Source organism: Manis pentadactyla, chromosome 8, assembly GCF_030020395.1.
Source record: "Manis pentadactyla isolate mManPen7 chromosome 8, mManPen7.hap1, whole genome shotgun sequence".
NCBI lineage: Eukaryota > Metazoa > Chordata > Mammalia > Pholidota > Manidae > Manis > Manis pentadactyla.
In genome coordinates this window covers 22,951,047-22,968,921 of record NC_080026.1, presented here as the reverse complement: position 1 = coordinate 22,968,921, position 17,875 = coordinate 22,951,047, and the positions used below count along the sequence as shown (strand labels likewise).

At 36.4% G+C, this 17,875-nt stretch overlaps 1 protein-coding gene across 1 annotated transcript in view; it reads left to right on the top strand.

The window, feature by feature from the left end:
* Positions 1 to 346: 346 nt before the first annotated feature.
* The window catches only part of ACVR2A (activin A receptor type 2A), an 81,486-nt gene continuing 63,957 nt past the window's right edge, over positions 347 to 17,875 (top strand). Inside the window, exon 1 of the mRNA XM_036926974.2 lies at positions 347 to 478. Within this exon, the coding sequence (XP_036782869.1) occupies positions 424 to 478 (55 nt within the window). The 5' untranslated portion in view covers positions 347 to 423. The remainder of the gene's footprint in view (positions 479 to 17,875) is intronic.

Here is a 17,875-nt window from a genome sequence, read left to right as displayed (position 1 = left end):
AGCTCGGTTCCCGGACTGTCCGGGCGGCAGCGGACGCCGCCGCCGCCGCCTCCTCGTCGCCTCAGCCTGGCGTTTTGTTCTGAGAGATCTGAGAGGCGAGCGGAGCTGACAGTGATTTTGACAGTGATTTAAGCCCGCTTTTGTTATTGTTGGCTTTTCGTTGTTTGGTTTTGTGTGTTGTGCGTTGTGTGTGGCGGTTTTTCCCCCGTGGTGCATTTTTCATTATTTTTTTTTATTGTTGTGCTCTTTTTTTTTCTTTTTTTTTTTTTTAACCCCGTGAACGTTTTTTTTTTTTTTTTGGTCGGGGCTTCCGAATATGTTTTATGACGGTTGATTTTACACCAGGAGGTTTGTCTCCGAGGGAGACCAGGGAACTGGATATCGGGTGAGAACTTCCTACGGATTCCCCGGCGCCTCGGGAAAATGGGAGCTGCTGCAAAGTTGGCGTTTGCCGTCTTTCTTATCTCTTGTTCTTCAGGTAGGTGCGTGGAGCGCGGCGCGGCGGGGCCGCTGCCGCCGGTGGCGGCCGCGGTCGCTGTCGGGTCGGCGAGCTCCAGGGCCGCCTGGGAGGTCTCCCCACCCCGAGCCCGGCGGCCACCCCAGGTGTCACTGTGGTCGGGGAACCTCCATGGATTCCTCTTGCTTTGAGTTAGGCTGGCGGACTGGTAAGGGAGAACTGCTCTGTTGTGGAAGTGAGAAAGTCATGGTTTGTGGCCATAACACTGGATGACAGCGCCGCTTGGGTTGCAATTAAGCCGCAGATACCGCAAGTGACAAATTTATGCAAAGGTTGGAGACCTGAAAGGCGTATTCCAAAATGTCATTCAGTGTGGCATCCTCCGAAATAAAGGGTGTTTTTTTTTTAATCGTCTTTTAATTAGTGCTTCAGCAGTGACTAACACGACGGCGATCAAGTCAGTGGCTGCTTAATTTTGACCGTGAGAAACGGTGCATCAAATCAGCAATTTCCTCTGGGTCTGTTCTCACGTTTTCTTCAACTTCAGTGTCCAGCAGTGTTAAAAATAGTTGTAGTTGTTGTTGAAGTATTTACAATAACCCAGCGCAGAAGAGGTATGCCGCTGTGTGTTGGTAATGTGCTGGCTTTCAACCACCATTTATGTGTTCTATTCTGGCATAGATTTTGCTTACCTACGGAATACTTATTTTAAACGCGTTCTATTGAAGCATTGTTTTCGGTTCAGAACAGCCTGATTGAAATTGTTCCCACTGTCAGATACATTATAGTCATAAAATAGGTTTGGGCCCAAGGTTGGAAGAATCTGGCTCTTTTACATTTGAAATTCCGATTTTGTGAGAACGTTCTAGGGTTGCAACCAGTGGTTGGAAAACTATTTAGTCTTTTGTATTTAAAATTCTGTAAATGAATACAGCAGCGAACTCAAAGGTGTGCAGATGTACATAACAGGAGAGTTTGATAAATGAAACAATCTTAAAGTCGCAGTGGGAAATGGGATGTTTATCATCAAATTTAATATTCAGTTTCTATGTTGTGAGAGAAATTTAAATTATGGAGGTGGGAGCAAATTGACAGGTTTCATGGCCACGTCTTTATCTCCTTTGCTACAGGGAAATTAGAGGGTGGTACTCTTTTCTTTGTGTACCTCTTTGGGGTGTGTGTGTGTGTGTCCGTCCGTGTGTGTCCATCCCCGTCGTTCCTCCCTACCCCCGTTTTTAATAGAATCTTTTGTAATGTATAGAATCTTGCTGAATGGTACATTTCTCTGTGGTTAATAAATGGATAAAGTCTAGTCTTATGTCTGTAGTGGTATTGATCAGTTCCGGGTGGGCTGAATGTGTTGTGAAATGGCGATCATTGCCAGAGATTAACCAAAAGAATCATGTCTGTTTAAATGGAAGAAGGAACATGCTTAAGGCAGGCTGACAGTTCTTTCTATGCATAGTTTGGGGAGGAAGGTAAACAATGGTGCGTGTGAAATGAATGAATATTTTGATAACATTAAATCTCTTTTGTGACATGACTTAAACCATACAGTTTTTATTATTCTCGTAGTACTCTTTCTCCTCCGCCCCTATATGTTCTGGTTGGTGAACTCCTCTTGTTCAAATCCCTTTTTCTGATCTCCTGCCCTTGAGGAGGAGGGGCATCATGGCCACTGACCAAGGAATTGTGGATATTATTCTCTCCCAAACCCACCTGAGTCACACTAATTGGTGAAGGAGGTTATTCTTGAGCAATCTCAAGGTATTACTTCTGGAAAAGCAGGCTGTTGCTACAGATCTTACACCTTTCTCTGCCTGGTTTGGGAGTAAAAAAATTGAGCATTAGTTTCTTGTAGGATTATGTTCACTGGGTCAGGAGGTTAATAGCAAAAATTTTGAAATGAAGTAATTCTGTTGTTATAGAACATATAATCTATTTATGTTAAGCTAATATTAAGTATTGTCGCATAGTTTTTAAAAAAAAAACATTCCTAGCTGAACTAAAATACAAATCTATTGAAGATAATTGAAATAATCCTAAAGACATTCATCCATATTTATATGTGAAGATTTTTAGTACTTAATCTGTTTTTTTAAAGGGCTTTTGTTATGAACCAAATGCACTCTAAAAAATGATTATTGTGTTTCTTTTCCTAATTGATTTTTCTGTGTAATAGGTAATATGGCATGCTGGAAGCATGAGGATGGTTATTTTTATGGGAATTAAAACATTTCTCAAGTTGTCAGTTTTTTGTTTCTGAATATTTGATTTGATTTTTTTTTTTTTAATCGAATGGAGCATAGTGGTAAAGAGCAGTTTCCTTTCAGGTGTTTAGGATGGATGTTTACTCTTTTCTTTAGCATTTTTTGGACTCTGATTTTTAAATCTTTATCCCATGTATGTACAATGGAGACTGACTATGCAGACTATTCCTGTAGGATATGGCTAAATGTATAATTTCCTTCTCTATTTGTAGGGGAAACATTTTTGAATTTGTCCTCATCCCGAAATGCCTTGAGATTCCCTTTGATTATGATTTTTTCACTACTCTTACTCAGATTATGTTTCAAACCATAAATCTACCTTGTTTTTTTTTTTTTTTTAAAGCACTGTGGTTAATTCCTATCGTTGTTAAAATGTAAGGATGAGTTCAATACTTGCTCTAGTACTTAGGTTTATTCTACCTAGACTGATGCAGCTATTGTGGTATCTGAGGTGCATTGAGTAAGCTGAGAATTCTTTTGGATTCTTTGTGGTAGCTGGAGCAGTTTGGTCCATATATTTGATGAAATAGGAAATGGAAATAAAGTAGTTATGTGCATTTTCTTCAGTTCAGAACTAAGCAATACTGTGTGTGCTTGCGTGTGCATGTTTCTGTGAGTGAGTGTGTGTGTGGTTGAAGGGGGAGTTGGCAGTACAGTGAATCTTCTGGGACTCTTCTGAACTTTGGCTAAGTTAGATGGATATTAAATGCGTTGCTTCTTAAAAGGCAGAATCTCTTGAATATAGCCTGTGATTACATTAAAATATAATATACTCGACCATCAAGACCAGAAGAAAAATACCCTTCCCCCCAATTCATTTTGAATTTTTTTCTATCTATGATAAGCCAGTAGTTCTCAAGCTTGGGTGACTTTTGCTCTTTGTCCTTGCACCTCTCCCCAAGGGGACATTGGGAGACATTTTTGGCTATCACAAGTGTGGGGAAGAGGGGAGGGTTGCTACTGGCATCCGGTGGGTTGAGAACTGGAAGCTGCCAATCATCCTGTAATTCAGTGGACAACCCCCATGACAAAGAGTTGTCCAGCTTACAGTATCAATAGTGTTGAGGCTGAGAAGCCCTATTCTAAATTCTTAATTTTTAAAAGCATTAGTATGTTAGCAAACGGTCTCTGCTTCCTCCCCCACAGCCAGTCAAGGTTAAAATTTGACCATAATTAATAAGTGCTTACCTTGTTTTGAACTCTGGTTTTTAGGTAGTTAACCCAGTCAGCCAGGATAAGAAAGAATTACAGTAAAACTTTTAAAGTAAGTAGTACTACACTATGGAGAGGAAAAATTCTGAAGTCACTCCCACAGAAAGTATGCAAATAAGTCTCATACTGTTTTTGTAACACACCTCCCCATGCACATCTCTGGTACTACTGACATTTTCACCTTTTGGGTCTACCAAACTCACGGTTTTATGAGAAGTAAACTGTAACTGAACCAAGTGAGATTTTAATAATCTCTAAATTGTCCTTTTGGGTTCTAAAACTATCTCATTTTTTTCACTGTTGTATTTTTTTGTCATCTTTGTTGTCTCATAAATCTGTTATTCAGATTTGTCTTTTCATGTTCTCTTAGGTTGCCATTTGTAATAGTGCTCCTCAGACAGTAAGTTAGGTAATGCTGGCAGTGTTTGATATTGGGGTCACTAGTATGCCTTCACTTTTTATTCCATGTTATGTAACTCATCATTTCTTCCAATTCCTTTCAGTGTAGTTCTCTTTCCACTTTCCTCCCTTCTTTGTTTACTCTCTTTTTCCCCTCTGTCTTTTATGTGCTTCCCTATACTGAAGGCTGCTTGCTTGGGGAACCCACTTGTTGCTTAGCATCAGGGGTGGCTCAAGAGGGCTCACCATGGTTTAAATCAAGACAGATTGAATTTAGAATGTTTGAGAATTGACCAGAGAGTCTTTTCCACTGTTCTTTCATTTACTGGTTTCTGGAATACCACACACACTGGGAGTAGTGTTACTCTGTTGGAATCAAATGGCTTGAACTTAGAATTGCTCATATCCCTTTTTAATATTTTGGTTTTCTTTAACTCTTTGCTGCTTTCAGGAAGTCTCCCTCTTATTATTATTCATTTATCATCTCATTTTAAGCCAAAATTTGACCAGACCAGAGAGTGTATTTATTGCCACAGTTGGGACCACATTAGACTTCCTCTGTGGTAGATTTAATTCTGTTAAGTTATAATAGTATTGTCTAGACAGAACATTGATTTCAAATTGACTATTGAACATGAAAGTTCCAGGAATAGTGTATAGAGGAAGGAAAAAGAAGACAAGAAGGTAAGAAAACTACTATAGATAGGAATTGACTTAATGTCATTGCCCAGCTAGATTTGTTAGCAACTTTCATACACCCTGTGTTTTTGTCTCTGAGTTGGATTTCTTAAACTATTAGAATGGTCGTATTAAGGGAGAAAATTGAGGGGCTCTTATGGCTACTGGACAAGAATCTGTTTGTGGTAGACAGCAGACTTGGGTTCTGGTGCCAGCACTGCCACACCATCTAGCTCATCTGTCATTTCTCTTACCTGAATTACTTTAATACCTTTCTAGCTCAGACTACCTAGTTCCTTGTCACAATTTCCATTCCATGCACATAGCTTCCAGATTGAACTCAATAAAAAATAAATCTGAATATGTTACTCGTGCTTAAAACGTTTCACTGTGGGTCACCTTTAGGTCACATTCTAAGGCTCTGAAATCTAAAGTCTTAGAAAATGGTTAATTGTGCAGGCTCTGGAGCCAAGACTTCCTCACTTTACAACTAAACTTTGGGCAACTCACTCTAACTTTTGTGCTTCAATTTTGTCATCTACAAAATGGGGATATTAATAGTGCCTGCTACCTCAGAGAGCAGTTTGAAGATTAAATGTCACATAAATGCGAGGTATTCTGCTGTGTCGTCTACTCAGCCTGAGTCCTGTATTCCAGCCATACAAACTCGACTTGTAGTTTCCTGACTGTATACCAGTATGAGACTCTCTTATACGTTGGATCTTCCTCCTTTCCCTGGCTAACTCCTTTTATTTTAAGACTGAGAAGTATCACCTCTTCAGAACTGTTTTCTCTTGTCATTCAACCCAGATTGAGTTAGTTGCTTTCTGTTCTTCTAACACTTTGTAAATGGCCTTGATTCCTATAATTACTGCAAATGTTTTCTTGCCTGTACACTTTAAACTGTGAGCTCATTGAAGATACTGTCTTTTTATCCATAGATCCAGTCTGGAACATGGCAGATAAAAGGTGCTCAGCAAAGGTCTACTGAATGAATAAAGTGAAATTTATTCATTTTGGGGCCTGAATTTTCCTTTTATGTATTAAAGCAATAAAGTTGGATTAGATAATCTCTGAACTTTTTTCTTACTCTAATTAACTTTATGATTCTATAATTTTAAGTTAAAGTTTAATAGTGATGTTTTATTAAGAAAAAATGATTTTGCTGGTAGCTTTTTGGGTATCCTTAGTTCTTCTCATTTTTTCAAAATGCTGTCCCTGATCCTAGACTAAATCTTTAATATAATTTGAACTGTATAGATTTAGAAGGCATTTTAGAGATTTTTTTTAAGTTCAGTGGCCTTTACTTTTCTGATCATAGCCCACAATAAGAAATATACATTATATCATGACTTAGTTTCCATATACATAAAACATGTATATGTATCAGAAATAGAATTTTCATGAACTAACTTTACTTTGTGCAGGATGCTTATTGTTAGATTTGATTTCATCTTAAAAGGTTTGATTATGAGATTAATTCAGTGACCAACTAATGGGCTCTAAACTAAATATTTCATTAAAAAATTTTTGATTATGACATTAATTCAGTGACCAACTAATAGGCTCTAAAAAAAAAATACTGACTTAGTTCAATAGTTCCCTCATTCTGTCTGCCCATTGCTCTGGGTAGTCACTTTCATACACCCTGTATTTTTGTCTCTGAGTTGGATTTCTTAAACTGTTAGAATGGTTGTATGACCTGACCTAGTTCAACAGTTCACTCATTCTGTCTGCCCACTAACTCTGGGTAGAGAAAGGAGCTGCATAAGTAAATGCATGTAATGAAAAGTGTGCACTGAAAAATATTTTTGTTTTTATTAAATCTATAGTAGAGAACATGTATGTAGGTACAGAATATAGGGCACACTGGTCCTAAGAAAGAACATGGACCTGCCCTGGCTTAGCTCTTCTCTCTTCTGGATTAGCTGGATAAATTAAGCATACCCAAATAAGGTTTGTAATTTTGAAGAGTTCGGATTTTTTCATTTAAGAAAGACTTGCTAGAGGAGATAGATCTTAAGGGTTGGGGGGAGGAGGTTGGCAGGAGGTTGAGAAGAATGTTCTTTTTAATATGAAAGAAAAGGTGCAAAATAGGATCAGGAACACAGGGAGCCTTTGCCAGTAAATAGACCATGGATGGAAGGCAGATTGAGTGGAGGAATTTTGGCTAAATCAGAGGAAGAGATTTATGTGATGAAAAATGTTTATAATTGCTTGACAAGATACAACAGTCTCAGTTTGAGGAAGTTAAATCCAGATGAAAAGTAATTAAAACCCAGAGGAGGTAGGAGTGGATGAGAGACATCCTGGTGGATGTCCCAAATACAGATAAGTGGAGTATAGGACAGAAATGCAGCTTGAAGATTAAGTTAGGATGTTAGCACTACTGAAAAAAATTGGTAAAGAAAAACCAAGCAGAAGAAAATGGGAAGCATTTCCATAACTGAAGAAATTCTGCAGACAGATATGGATTTAGATTATAAGCATGAACGAAAATACAGATTTGGAAAAACAGTAGTGCATAAACACAAGAGCATGTAATATTCTTTTACAACGGTGGAGACTATTGGCTCAGTATGTTGTTTGTGTTTAAATAATGGTCAAATTCCAGTAAATGGAGTAATTGCTCATACTGGTCATCCAGATTATATCTTTGAAATCTATGTGAGGCATTTTCCTCACAGTAAATTATATGATTGATGTAAGTAGATTTAGAAACTTTTGTGATTATATTCTATTCATACCTGAATCCTAAACCCTTTTGATGCCATTCTTTTGGACAAGATAAAAGCACTTTTTTCTTTGGTTGACTATTTTTTTAGTAACTATTTGTCACATTGGAAATCATTTTACTTTCTAATGTTGCTGAAGAAAATAAATTAAAAGCAATAAGAAATTATTAGAAGGACCCATTAGGGAGGGGTCACCTTTAAAAGAAAAACTGAATCATCTTTGCATATTGTAATAACAATAAGCTTATATGTATATATATATATATATATATATATAGCTTTGAGGGAGGGTTTTTCCTAGTTATGGTTACAGCTTTACAACTTACATTTTATAGAAATGAAACCTTTATTAGAAAAATATCTGTTGGTCTTCACATCTTTATGATTGTACATGAAAAATCAAGCTTATTCCAAGGCAATATTTTAAGGTAAGGGGAAGGGGCATTACGAGATCTTGGCAAGTTTCACACTCTGAGTTTAATTTTTTTATTTGTAAAATCAGATGTATAAATGAAGTAATATGCCACATAATACAGTACTGGTTCATAGTAGACCTTACACACCCATGTTAGTTTTTAACTTATCTTTAAGTTTTATTTTTAAAAATGTAGTGTGTAAAACATTAAAAAATATAGATTAAGTTCTTGGGGAATATTTTAAAACTTACAGGTAAATTATCAGGTTATATGAAATAATGTTCTGACTATAAGTGATTCAGCCAAAGAAATTATCAACAGAGAGTGCCAAATAGGTGCTGGGAATTATTTAGGACATTCTGATATTATGGTTCTTTTACAAACAGTTCTTTAAAGTTTCATTGTTCTAGCATGCATTAAAAGGAAACATTGGAGTAAATCATCTCTATTTGTTGGAATTTAAAATATTTTAATTTCACTTAAACCTCAAGTGTGTTAAAAATTTTCATGTAAAAAAATAGTCTTGAAGATTCTCAAGTTTTTGGGTGACAGCTACAATGAAAACATGATCATTTGAGTTTTGAGATCAATATTTTGAATGTGGTAAAATGTTTTGGACTAAAATGTAAGAGTCTCTCATTCAGATTTCCTGCTTTCCTACTGACTCTTCTTTGATGTTGGTAAACTTCACTTAACTCATCTTTAAATTGAAAAGGATGAAAAAGTATTCATTCATTTAATGAATATTGAACTGGACACTTTGCTATGTGCTTGGCATGCAGCAGTGAACAAGACAGACATGATTATGCCCTTAGGGAGTTTACAGTCATAGAGTAAGTAGTCAAATGAAGAAAATAATTACAAATTGTCTTATGTGCTCTGACAAAAACAAACAGGGTCCTGAGAGGGTAAACTCCTTATTTGCCTCACATCACAATCTCTAATCAGTTTATTTATCACCTATTTGTCTGCCCTTTGCACTAAAGCTTTGAAAGAGTGTGCCTCACCTTCATCACAGTACCCCCAAGGGATAGATAGCACAGTTTCTTGCATGGAGTAGAAACTCAGTAAATATCTGACTGTCTTCCTAAGAAATGAATGCAGGGATGGGACTGGAGAGATAGACAAGGACAAGATCATTCAGGTGTTTCAGTCTAATGTGGAAAGAGTTAGAATAAAATCCAGAGGGCAGTGGGAAACCAAGAGTTATCGGGAGGAACTAGTTCTGGGTTATGTGTTAGGGTCACTTTGGAAAATATATTGGCATTCTGTAGGAGTGAAGAGGTGAGGCCAGTTCTGAGGCATTACATCAATTTAAGTTTCAGAAACTCTCCAGAACCTTTCTAGCTTTGAATATTCTCTGTATTCTAAGGCTTGCCTATATTTACCAGTCTTCCTCTCATAATTTCTTAGACACTCCATTTTTTCCTATGTATTATTTCTTAAGAAACAGGTAGGCTTATTGTGCAAATGAGAAATTGGAATACAGCATCTCAAAAAAAAACTCATAAAAATAAAATGAAGACCAGAGATTACTGAATTTTTGTGGTAAATTCCTATGTTTAGATTTTGTGCATCTGCTAATTTACATTCTTATTTACTAAGCATTCCAATTTATCTTCGAGACTTTGGGTTTATTCCTTTTCAAATGCCTGTTTTTTCACAAGATTACCTCTTTATTGTTTTAAACATGCAATATGCTGTATTGATATGGTTGAAGATTCAGAATTAGAAAATCACCATTTTTGTATCTTAATTCTTAGGAATTTGATATCTTTACAGGTTATCAAGGTCTTAGAATAAAGACTGAAAGGATAAATAGTTAATACTATAGGCTATTATTTTTTTCTCCAGCCTTTACTGTTGGTCAGAGGGGGAGGTGGTACTTAGCACATGGAAATCAACTCTACCTAGCAGAAGTTCAGCAGTATCATCTTTGACTAGGAAAAAGTACATTATTACACAGAGGTAAAGCTAGAAGTGACATTAAACTTCACTGAAGTAAAAAATATAATGACAGCTGCCTCTTTTCATTGGATTTTTAAAAAAATTTCAGATGTGTTGTAAAGCTATCTTGGTTAACCACCTTCTATGAAGAAGTGGTTTCACTCTGAATATTATAGGCCCTTTTTAAAAATTAAGTTATCATTGAAATACACTCTTATGAAGGTTTCACAAGAAAAACAATGTGGTTGCTACATTCACCCTTATTATCCAGTCCCCCACTGTGCCCCATTGCAGTCACTGTCCATCAGTTTAATAAGATGCCACAGAATCCCTACTTGTCTTCTCTGTGCTAAACTGTCTTCCCCGTGACCCCCCACACACCATGTGTTAAAGTAGTTCTAGAAAAGGAATTAGTTGCTTAGGTTTGTGGTACTTTGTGGTAGTGTTTCATGCTGCAGGATTAGTGAATGAAATTTTTTATTTTGTTTAAATTATGTTTACTTAAGCTATGAATTGAAATTACTTGAGTTAAGTACACTTTAAAATTACATGGGGAGAAATGAAAAGTCAAAATTGAAGAAAGGAAGGATAAATAATGAGTAAGGGCAATTGTGAGATATTCACTGATACAAGATGGGCATCCTAATAGTAAAGCAATTTGATTATTCAGAAGTAGAATTAAGCACCAAATGACCAGGAAATGATTGAATAACTACTGACCATCCTTTTATTCTATTTAAATATCTTATAACAGATCTTACCAGATGACGTTTTTTATTCTCTTCCTTTAGAGATTGTTAATCTGGTTTTGGGTGTTGCATTATGAAATTAATTGCTGATTATGTTATTTGAATAACAAACTGAGGTACTGTTTTCTTTAGTAACTACCTCTATCAGAATGATTTTTATGGAGAATAAATTATTCAGTCTGATCCTCACTTATGATTGATGGAGTAAAATTAAAAGATTAGGGTCAGAGTGAAGAGTGGTTTTTATCTCTTGTCTACAGATCTTATCTTTCACTACTGTAGCCCAAGAATAGCCCCACACAAGAATTATAATTCCCAGTTGGTTTAGCAACATGTATTTAACAGCCTCTGATTAAGCAGGATTTTTATAATTAATATCTAGTTTTGTTTCCATGATATAGAAAGAAATCAACTCACTAAGCCAGAGAGCATAAGAGTAGATAAGCCTAGTCTGTTACACAGTATAGAATTTTCTACCATTGGAACATGTGGTTAGCTAGTATGGGCTAGTTTATAGAAATGAAAGCTATTCTTATTGGTACAAATATAGCTGCTGACTGGAAAGAATGTTTTTTCTCAGAAACAAAGAGCAAATATCTTTCATGTCAAACTCAGTGAAAATAATTAAAAGTTGTTTTTGGGGTAGTATTGTAAAAAAAGCAAACATTTCTGTAGGGAGAAAACTTTACCATGGTGTGATACACCATGTGAACTTAGGAAAATTCCATAAACGTAGTTTCTTCATCTGTAAAATGGAGTTCATGATACCTACCTCATAAGATTACAGTGAGGATCAAAGGCTACGTACACAAATACAAGCACACTTACATATGTTTATGTGTGTGTGTACATATATATATATATATATATATATATATATAACTATATTGGCAGAAGTTCAGGAGCATCATCTTTGACTAGGAAAAACTGTATATATACATATACATGTGTAACTTCTTAAAACTTTGAGATATTATTCCAAATATTTGTAATTAATGTGGTTCATTTCGAGGAGTAGAAAGCAATAGGAAGGGTTCAAGTGAACTATAAAAACACTGCTAATTCAGAATTTGTGATTCTTCGTTGGTAGACATTTATCTGTATGCTCTCTGTGAATAAAGGGGTTAATTACATAAACACTTGAATGTAAGCTATTAGAGGAATGTCTGTTCCTACAGTGACCTTAAAGGCACACTTTGATATGGGCCTTCTCCAATCTCATCTTTTGCTATGTTGGTGTTCTGACTGTTCCTACAGCAAACAAGTACTTTTTATTCCTCTAAGCTTTTTTTTTCACTTGCCTTCCAGGAATACTTATGAGGGGGCCATATCTGACTTATTCTACGTAGTTTCCCCCAGTGTCTGACACATAGTAGGTATTTTGAATACTTTCAAGTACTTAGGAAAAGGGTCCACCAACTTTTTTTAAAGGGCCAGATAATAAATACTTTACTCTCTTTTGCAGCTGTCTCTCTACCAGTTGTAACACAAGAGCACTCACTGAAAATATGTAAATCAATCAGCGTGTACTGGAATTTCAATATTATGTGTCTTTCTCATGTCATGAAATACTGTTCCTATGACTCTTTTCAACCATTAAAAAATGTAAAAACCATTGTTCAGGAGCTTTACAAAAACGGGCTACAGACTGAATTTGACCCACAGGCAGTAGTAGCCCAGACATAGGACATTGATTGTATAAGTAGCACCCTGCCCCCAACTTAGAAATATGTTCCACTTCGGAACCTAGGGAGCATTTTCTTATAGGATCATTGTCATGTGTGTTGGTTAAGTTCCCAGATCAACCTACAAGCCTGTTTTTCTCCCAGTGTTCTGAATTCCAGCAGTACTGTTTTACTGTCAGGAATAACATTGTCTCTGAGGGAAAATTGGATTTAGTATTCCTTCCTGGACCAGCAGAACCACAGATTTGTCCTAGCATTATGAGGATTTCCTTCTTCCTGATCCCTTTTCTTGTACCTGCTGGGCTTTGCATTCTGGAAAGGATCCAGGTCACTGGGAAACAGTAGGGTGGTATGATGACCAGACTGAAAAGAGCTTCCAGTATATGATGAGGAAGAAGTGGTGGAGCCCAGAGGGGTAGGGGTGGAGAAGAAAGAAAACAAAAAATATCAGAATGATCATATATAGTAAGGATAGTATTATGTTCTGTGAAATCTCAGTTGTATGTTATGTATGTTCTGGGTCACCAAGCAAATGTGTTTCCTAAGATCAGAAAGTTTGAAAGCCTAAGTTTTAAGGGCTTGAGAGACTGATCCTGAGATCTTTTCCCTCCTCTTTCTGTGTATGAGAGCCAAATGAAAAATATGAAGGAAAAACATCTTGACTGCTTGTTAACAGTGTGTTTCAGGTACTGAGTTACCTTATGAAATAGTTACCTGTTTTATTTAGGAGAAAACAGGGTCATAAGGCTAAGAAGTTTCAGAAATGAGGTGCTTACCTAATTTTAGAATATGTGGTTTGTCCATTATACAATATTCTCCCTGTTGGGAAAGAAACCATGTCTGACTTCTGTTGTGTTTCAGAGGACAACAAAATCCTACTTGGTGGCAACTCACCAGATTTCTTGAGACAAGGCATTGGCTTAAGTGTTAGGATAGGCCACTGGAAGAAAATGGTTAGTAACTCAGTATGAAGAATGACATGATGTGTAAGAAAGGAGGGGGCTATCTTTTTGCCTTTATTTTTTCTGCTTGCCCCTCTGTATTGCTATCCCTGCTCCTTTCATACTTCACCCGAATGGGCTCTTCACTCTTAATACCAACAGCAAGGGCTTGAGGATGAGGGTTAATTAGGAAGAGTAATATAATCTTGTCTTTAGCTGAAAGGAGAATGAGGAGGGAAACCCAAGTAGCAAGGCCACCTGGCCACCCAGATGGGTTGGTGTTCCTAGGTGGCAATTTGTAAGTGGGTGTAGGTAAAACAAGACCTTCTATGAATTGTGTTACAAGCAGAAGTCTTGGCTTTGGAGATTTGTAGCTTTGTATGCTAATTGAAAATTATTCTTTTTTTTATTATTAAGGAAAAGCCTCTCTTAAGCAACACTAGGTTAGTCCACATTCAGAAACACATTTTAAATACTTAAAATTTGTAATACATATCTAAGACATCTCTGTTTCTGTTATTTATTGAGTTAGCAGATGTGGTGAAAACTAATTTATGCAGATTCCCATCTCTAGCTTGATTTGAAATTGTCTTAGGAAGTAAAAGATTTATAGGAAGGCTCTTGTTCTTACCTAAATACATAACAAAACTATAGTAGATAGATACCTGGTTAGTTGAATGAAAGGATGGCAAACCCTTATAAAATGTGTTCATCTTTCTCAGGCTGAGTTGGGATTCTTGATTTTGCAGTGGAAATTATTAATTCATATTGAAATAGTTTCATACAGTAATATCTGAAGTCTCAAGACTTAGTATCTTTTAGCCCTGTTGCTTACCCCTATAAGATTGCTTATTCTTGCATTAGAATTGCTTGTTAATGTATCCATCTACCAGGTGACCCTGAGCTCTTTCAGACTCATTCAGTGTAGTGCTCAGATAGTGTTCAGTATAGGTTAAGAGCATTGGAGCCAGAGTGTCTAGTCTTGCACCTTGGTCCCATTATTTTCTGGCTGTGTTACTTGGGCAAGTTATTTAATCTCTGTGTGCTACAGTTTTCTCATCTATAAAATGGAGATAATAATGATACTTTATACAGTCGTTGTTAAGTATAGGAGAGTTAATATAGTAAAGTGCTTTGAATGATGTCTGGCATGTAGTTAACATTCTGAATAACCAATAAAAAATATCAGCTGAAAGGTAATACTGGGAGAAAATATTTGCAATATTTGATAATTTCTGGTAAAGGTGTATTACCACAACAAAGAACTCTTAAAACTTAACAAGAAGAAAACAACCAATTAAAAATGTGCCAAAGACCTTAAGAAACATCTTACCAAAGAAGATACACGGATGGTAAATAAGCATATGAAAGATGTTCCATATCATGTCATCAGGGAAATGCCAATCAAATGAGCGAGATATCAATACACTCCTATTAAAATGGCCAAAATCTGGAACGTGAGCACCACCAAATGCTGAAGGCATGAGGGACATCAATAACTCACATTCATTGTTGGTGGGAATGCAAAATGGTATAGCTACTTTGGAAGACAGTTCGGTGGTTTTTCATAAAACTAAATATGTTCATACTATACTATCCAGTATCACACTCCTTGGTATATACTCAAAGGAATTGAAAACTTACGTCTACACGAAAAGCTATATACAGATTTTATAGCTCCTTTATTCATGATTGCCAAAACTTGGAAGAACCAAGATACCCTTTAATAGGTGAATGGTAAATAAACTGTGGCACATCTAGACAATGGAATATTATTCAGCACTGAAAAAGATGGGTCATCAAGGTATGAAAAGACATGGAGGAGCTTTAAATGCATATTATGAAGTGGAAGAAGTCAATCTAAACAGGCTTCAGACTGTATGATTCCAACTATATGAAAAGGTGAAACTGTGGAGACAGTAAAAAGATCAGTGGTTGCCAGGGATGGGGTGGTGGGAAAATGAATAGGCAAAGCACAGAGGGTTTTTAGGGCATTGAAAATAGTCTGTATGATATTATAATGATGGATATCTGTTTTTGTTTATTCATACCTGCAGAGTGTATACCACCAAATGTGAACCCCAAGGTAAACCATGGACTTCAGGTGAATGGTGTGTCAGTGTAGGTTCATCCTTGGTAACAAATGGAAGCACTCTGGTGGGAGATGCTGATTAATGGGGAAAGCTGTGCACGTGTGGGGTCAGGTGGTACATGGGAGCTTTCTGGACCTTCCTCTCAGGTTTAATAAACCTAAAACTGCTCTAAAAAAATTAAGTCTTAGGAAAAAAACAGTTGCTGCTGCTGCTGCTGCTGCTGTTCTTTTCTAGTACAATATCTAGCTTTGAGCTATTTACTGAATATGAATGAGTATGATGTAATGAATTTAAAACTAAGGGCATTCCAGTATATTTAGTGAGAAAGTATACTTTTTTCAGCCCTGCTGTTTAGTTCAGAATATGGTAGTGTTTGTTTTGTTATGGTATTTATATTTATTTATATATTTACTGGACTCTGGTTTAATTCTAGAATATTAGTTTCTGGAGAGGAATTCTAGCATCAATTATGTAATTTGAGAGTATTGTTTTATGTAGAGATTTTGGGGGGTTCTTTCAGAAAACTGTATAATAGAATGGAGTAGTGTGTCATTCAGTAGTGTATTCCCAAAGAGAGCACCTCAAAGCCTTTCCAAAATGAGATGAAGACAAAAGTGAGTGGGTTGTGTATTAGGGGAATAACTGAAATTTCCAAAAGTACTGCTTATTTTATTTTCTCAGTATTTAAATATTAACATTTCTGCAAAAATAACTTCCATTTATTAATGCATTGTAGCTTTCTAAGTGATATCATGTATATTTCTATTTGATTCTGTCTGAACCTATTTGAGATAGGTTTCATGTTTTTCTTTAACTCAGACCCTGAAGTAATAGAATTTACCTGAAGTCACTAATGAAAGGAGCTAGCACTTACACCCTGATTTTTAAGTTCAGTGTTCTTTTGTAGAAGTAAAGAATGCTTACCAAGTTTACTCTCATTTTCCTCTGCCATTTCCCACCCTTAGAGGGGGAAATGTTTGCAGTCATTTATAGGGGTAGTTGCTTTGCAAATAATCCTTGTACCATAATCCGTGCTTTGCCAGGGAACTGGGGTGTTTGTTGGGTGGGGGAGTGGGGTGGGATTGGGGTAAAGTAGCAATATAGGAGTAGGAAGCACCGAAGTGAGCTCTGATTCCAGGAAAGAGATTGTTTTGTCTTTGCCTGGATGGATTGATAGCAACCAGAAATCCACATATATTAATTGTTGCTGTAGGTCACTTCTGCCTTTGTTTCCTGTAGAAGTAACTTTCTTAATCATTTTTGCTTTTGATGAAGGATGGTTAAAATTGGTTTCATAATGATCCATTATTAGGTGAGTCCTATTACACATGTTCCAGAATTTTACATTATTGCATTTCTTTGGTCAAAATTGGAACTGTCAAGTTATGTCACAGTCCAGTCATTATGTAAAACAATTATATTATTAATGATTTTCATTTTTTAAAACTGCCATTAACAGCCGCTACTTATTGCATGCTCTGGGCTAAGTGCTTTTAAGTTGTAGTGATAATGTGTGTGACTCACACTGTAAGATAGATATTATCCCCATTTTATAGATGAAGAAACTGAGAGACTCAGTGGCTTGCCTAAGGCTACATAAGTAGAGGATATGTAACCTAGGTCTGCGGGGCTTAAATATGTTCTTTCTATTGAATCAAACATTCTGAAGTGTCTATTAAAAGTAGGAGTTACCAGTTGTAACTTTGGAATGTAGTATGCCTTTCTGTGAATCTGTTCTGCCAAGATTTCCCCCTTCCCTTCACAGCAGCTGTTGCTGGTATCCCTTAAACCTATGATGTAGTAAAACATGCATTGAGCTGCTTATAGTGTACCATGTTTCTGTAGCTGATATAGCAGAGCTTTCTCCACCTTTTAAATAAAAGTAATTGTCCACAGGTCTTAAAAAAACTGAGAAACAGCAGTTGTTCCTTTTGGTTATACAATGAGCCAGAATCAGAACTAGGTCAGAATTAGTTTGCTTTGATCACCACTTGAGTAATTAGTGAATCAAAGGATCAGAGTAAATGCATCTTTTAAAAATGATTATACCTTGATTCAGAGAGGTTGAATTAATTGAAATTTGCTTCTGTAGAAGAAAACAAATGCAGGTTCTTTTTGACTGATATTTGCAAAATAATTTAATGTTAGTTGTTGTTAATTGTTTCCTTTGTGCCTGTTTGTTACCTGTGCTAGGTGAGAAAGAACATGTTAGGTAAGTATGAATGGTCCTGGCTTTTGAATTTGTGGCTCTGTTGCCCACATATACATTAAGATGGATTGATAAAGATATATA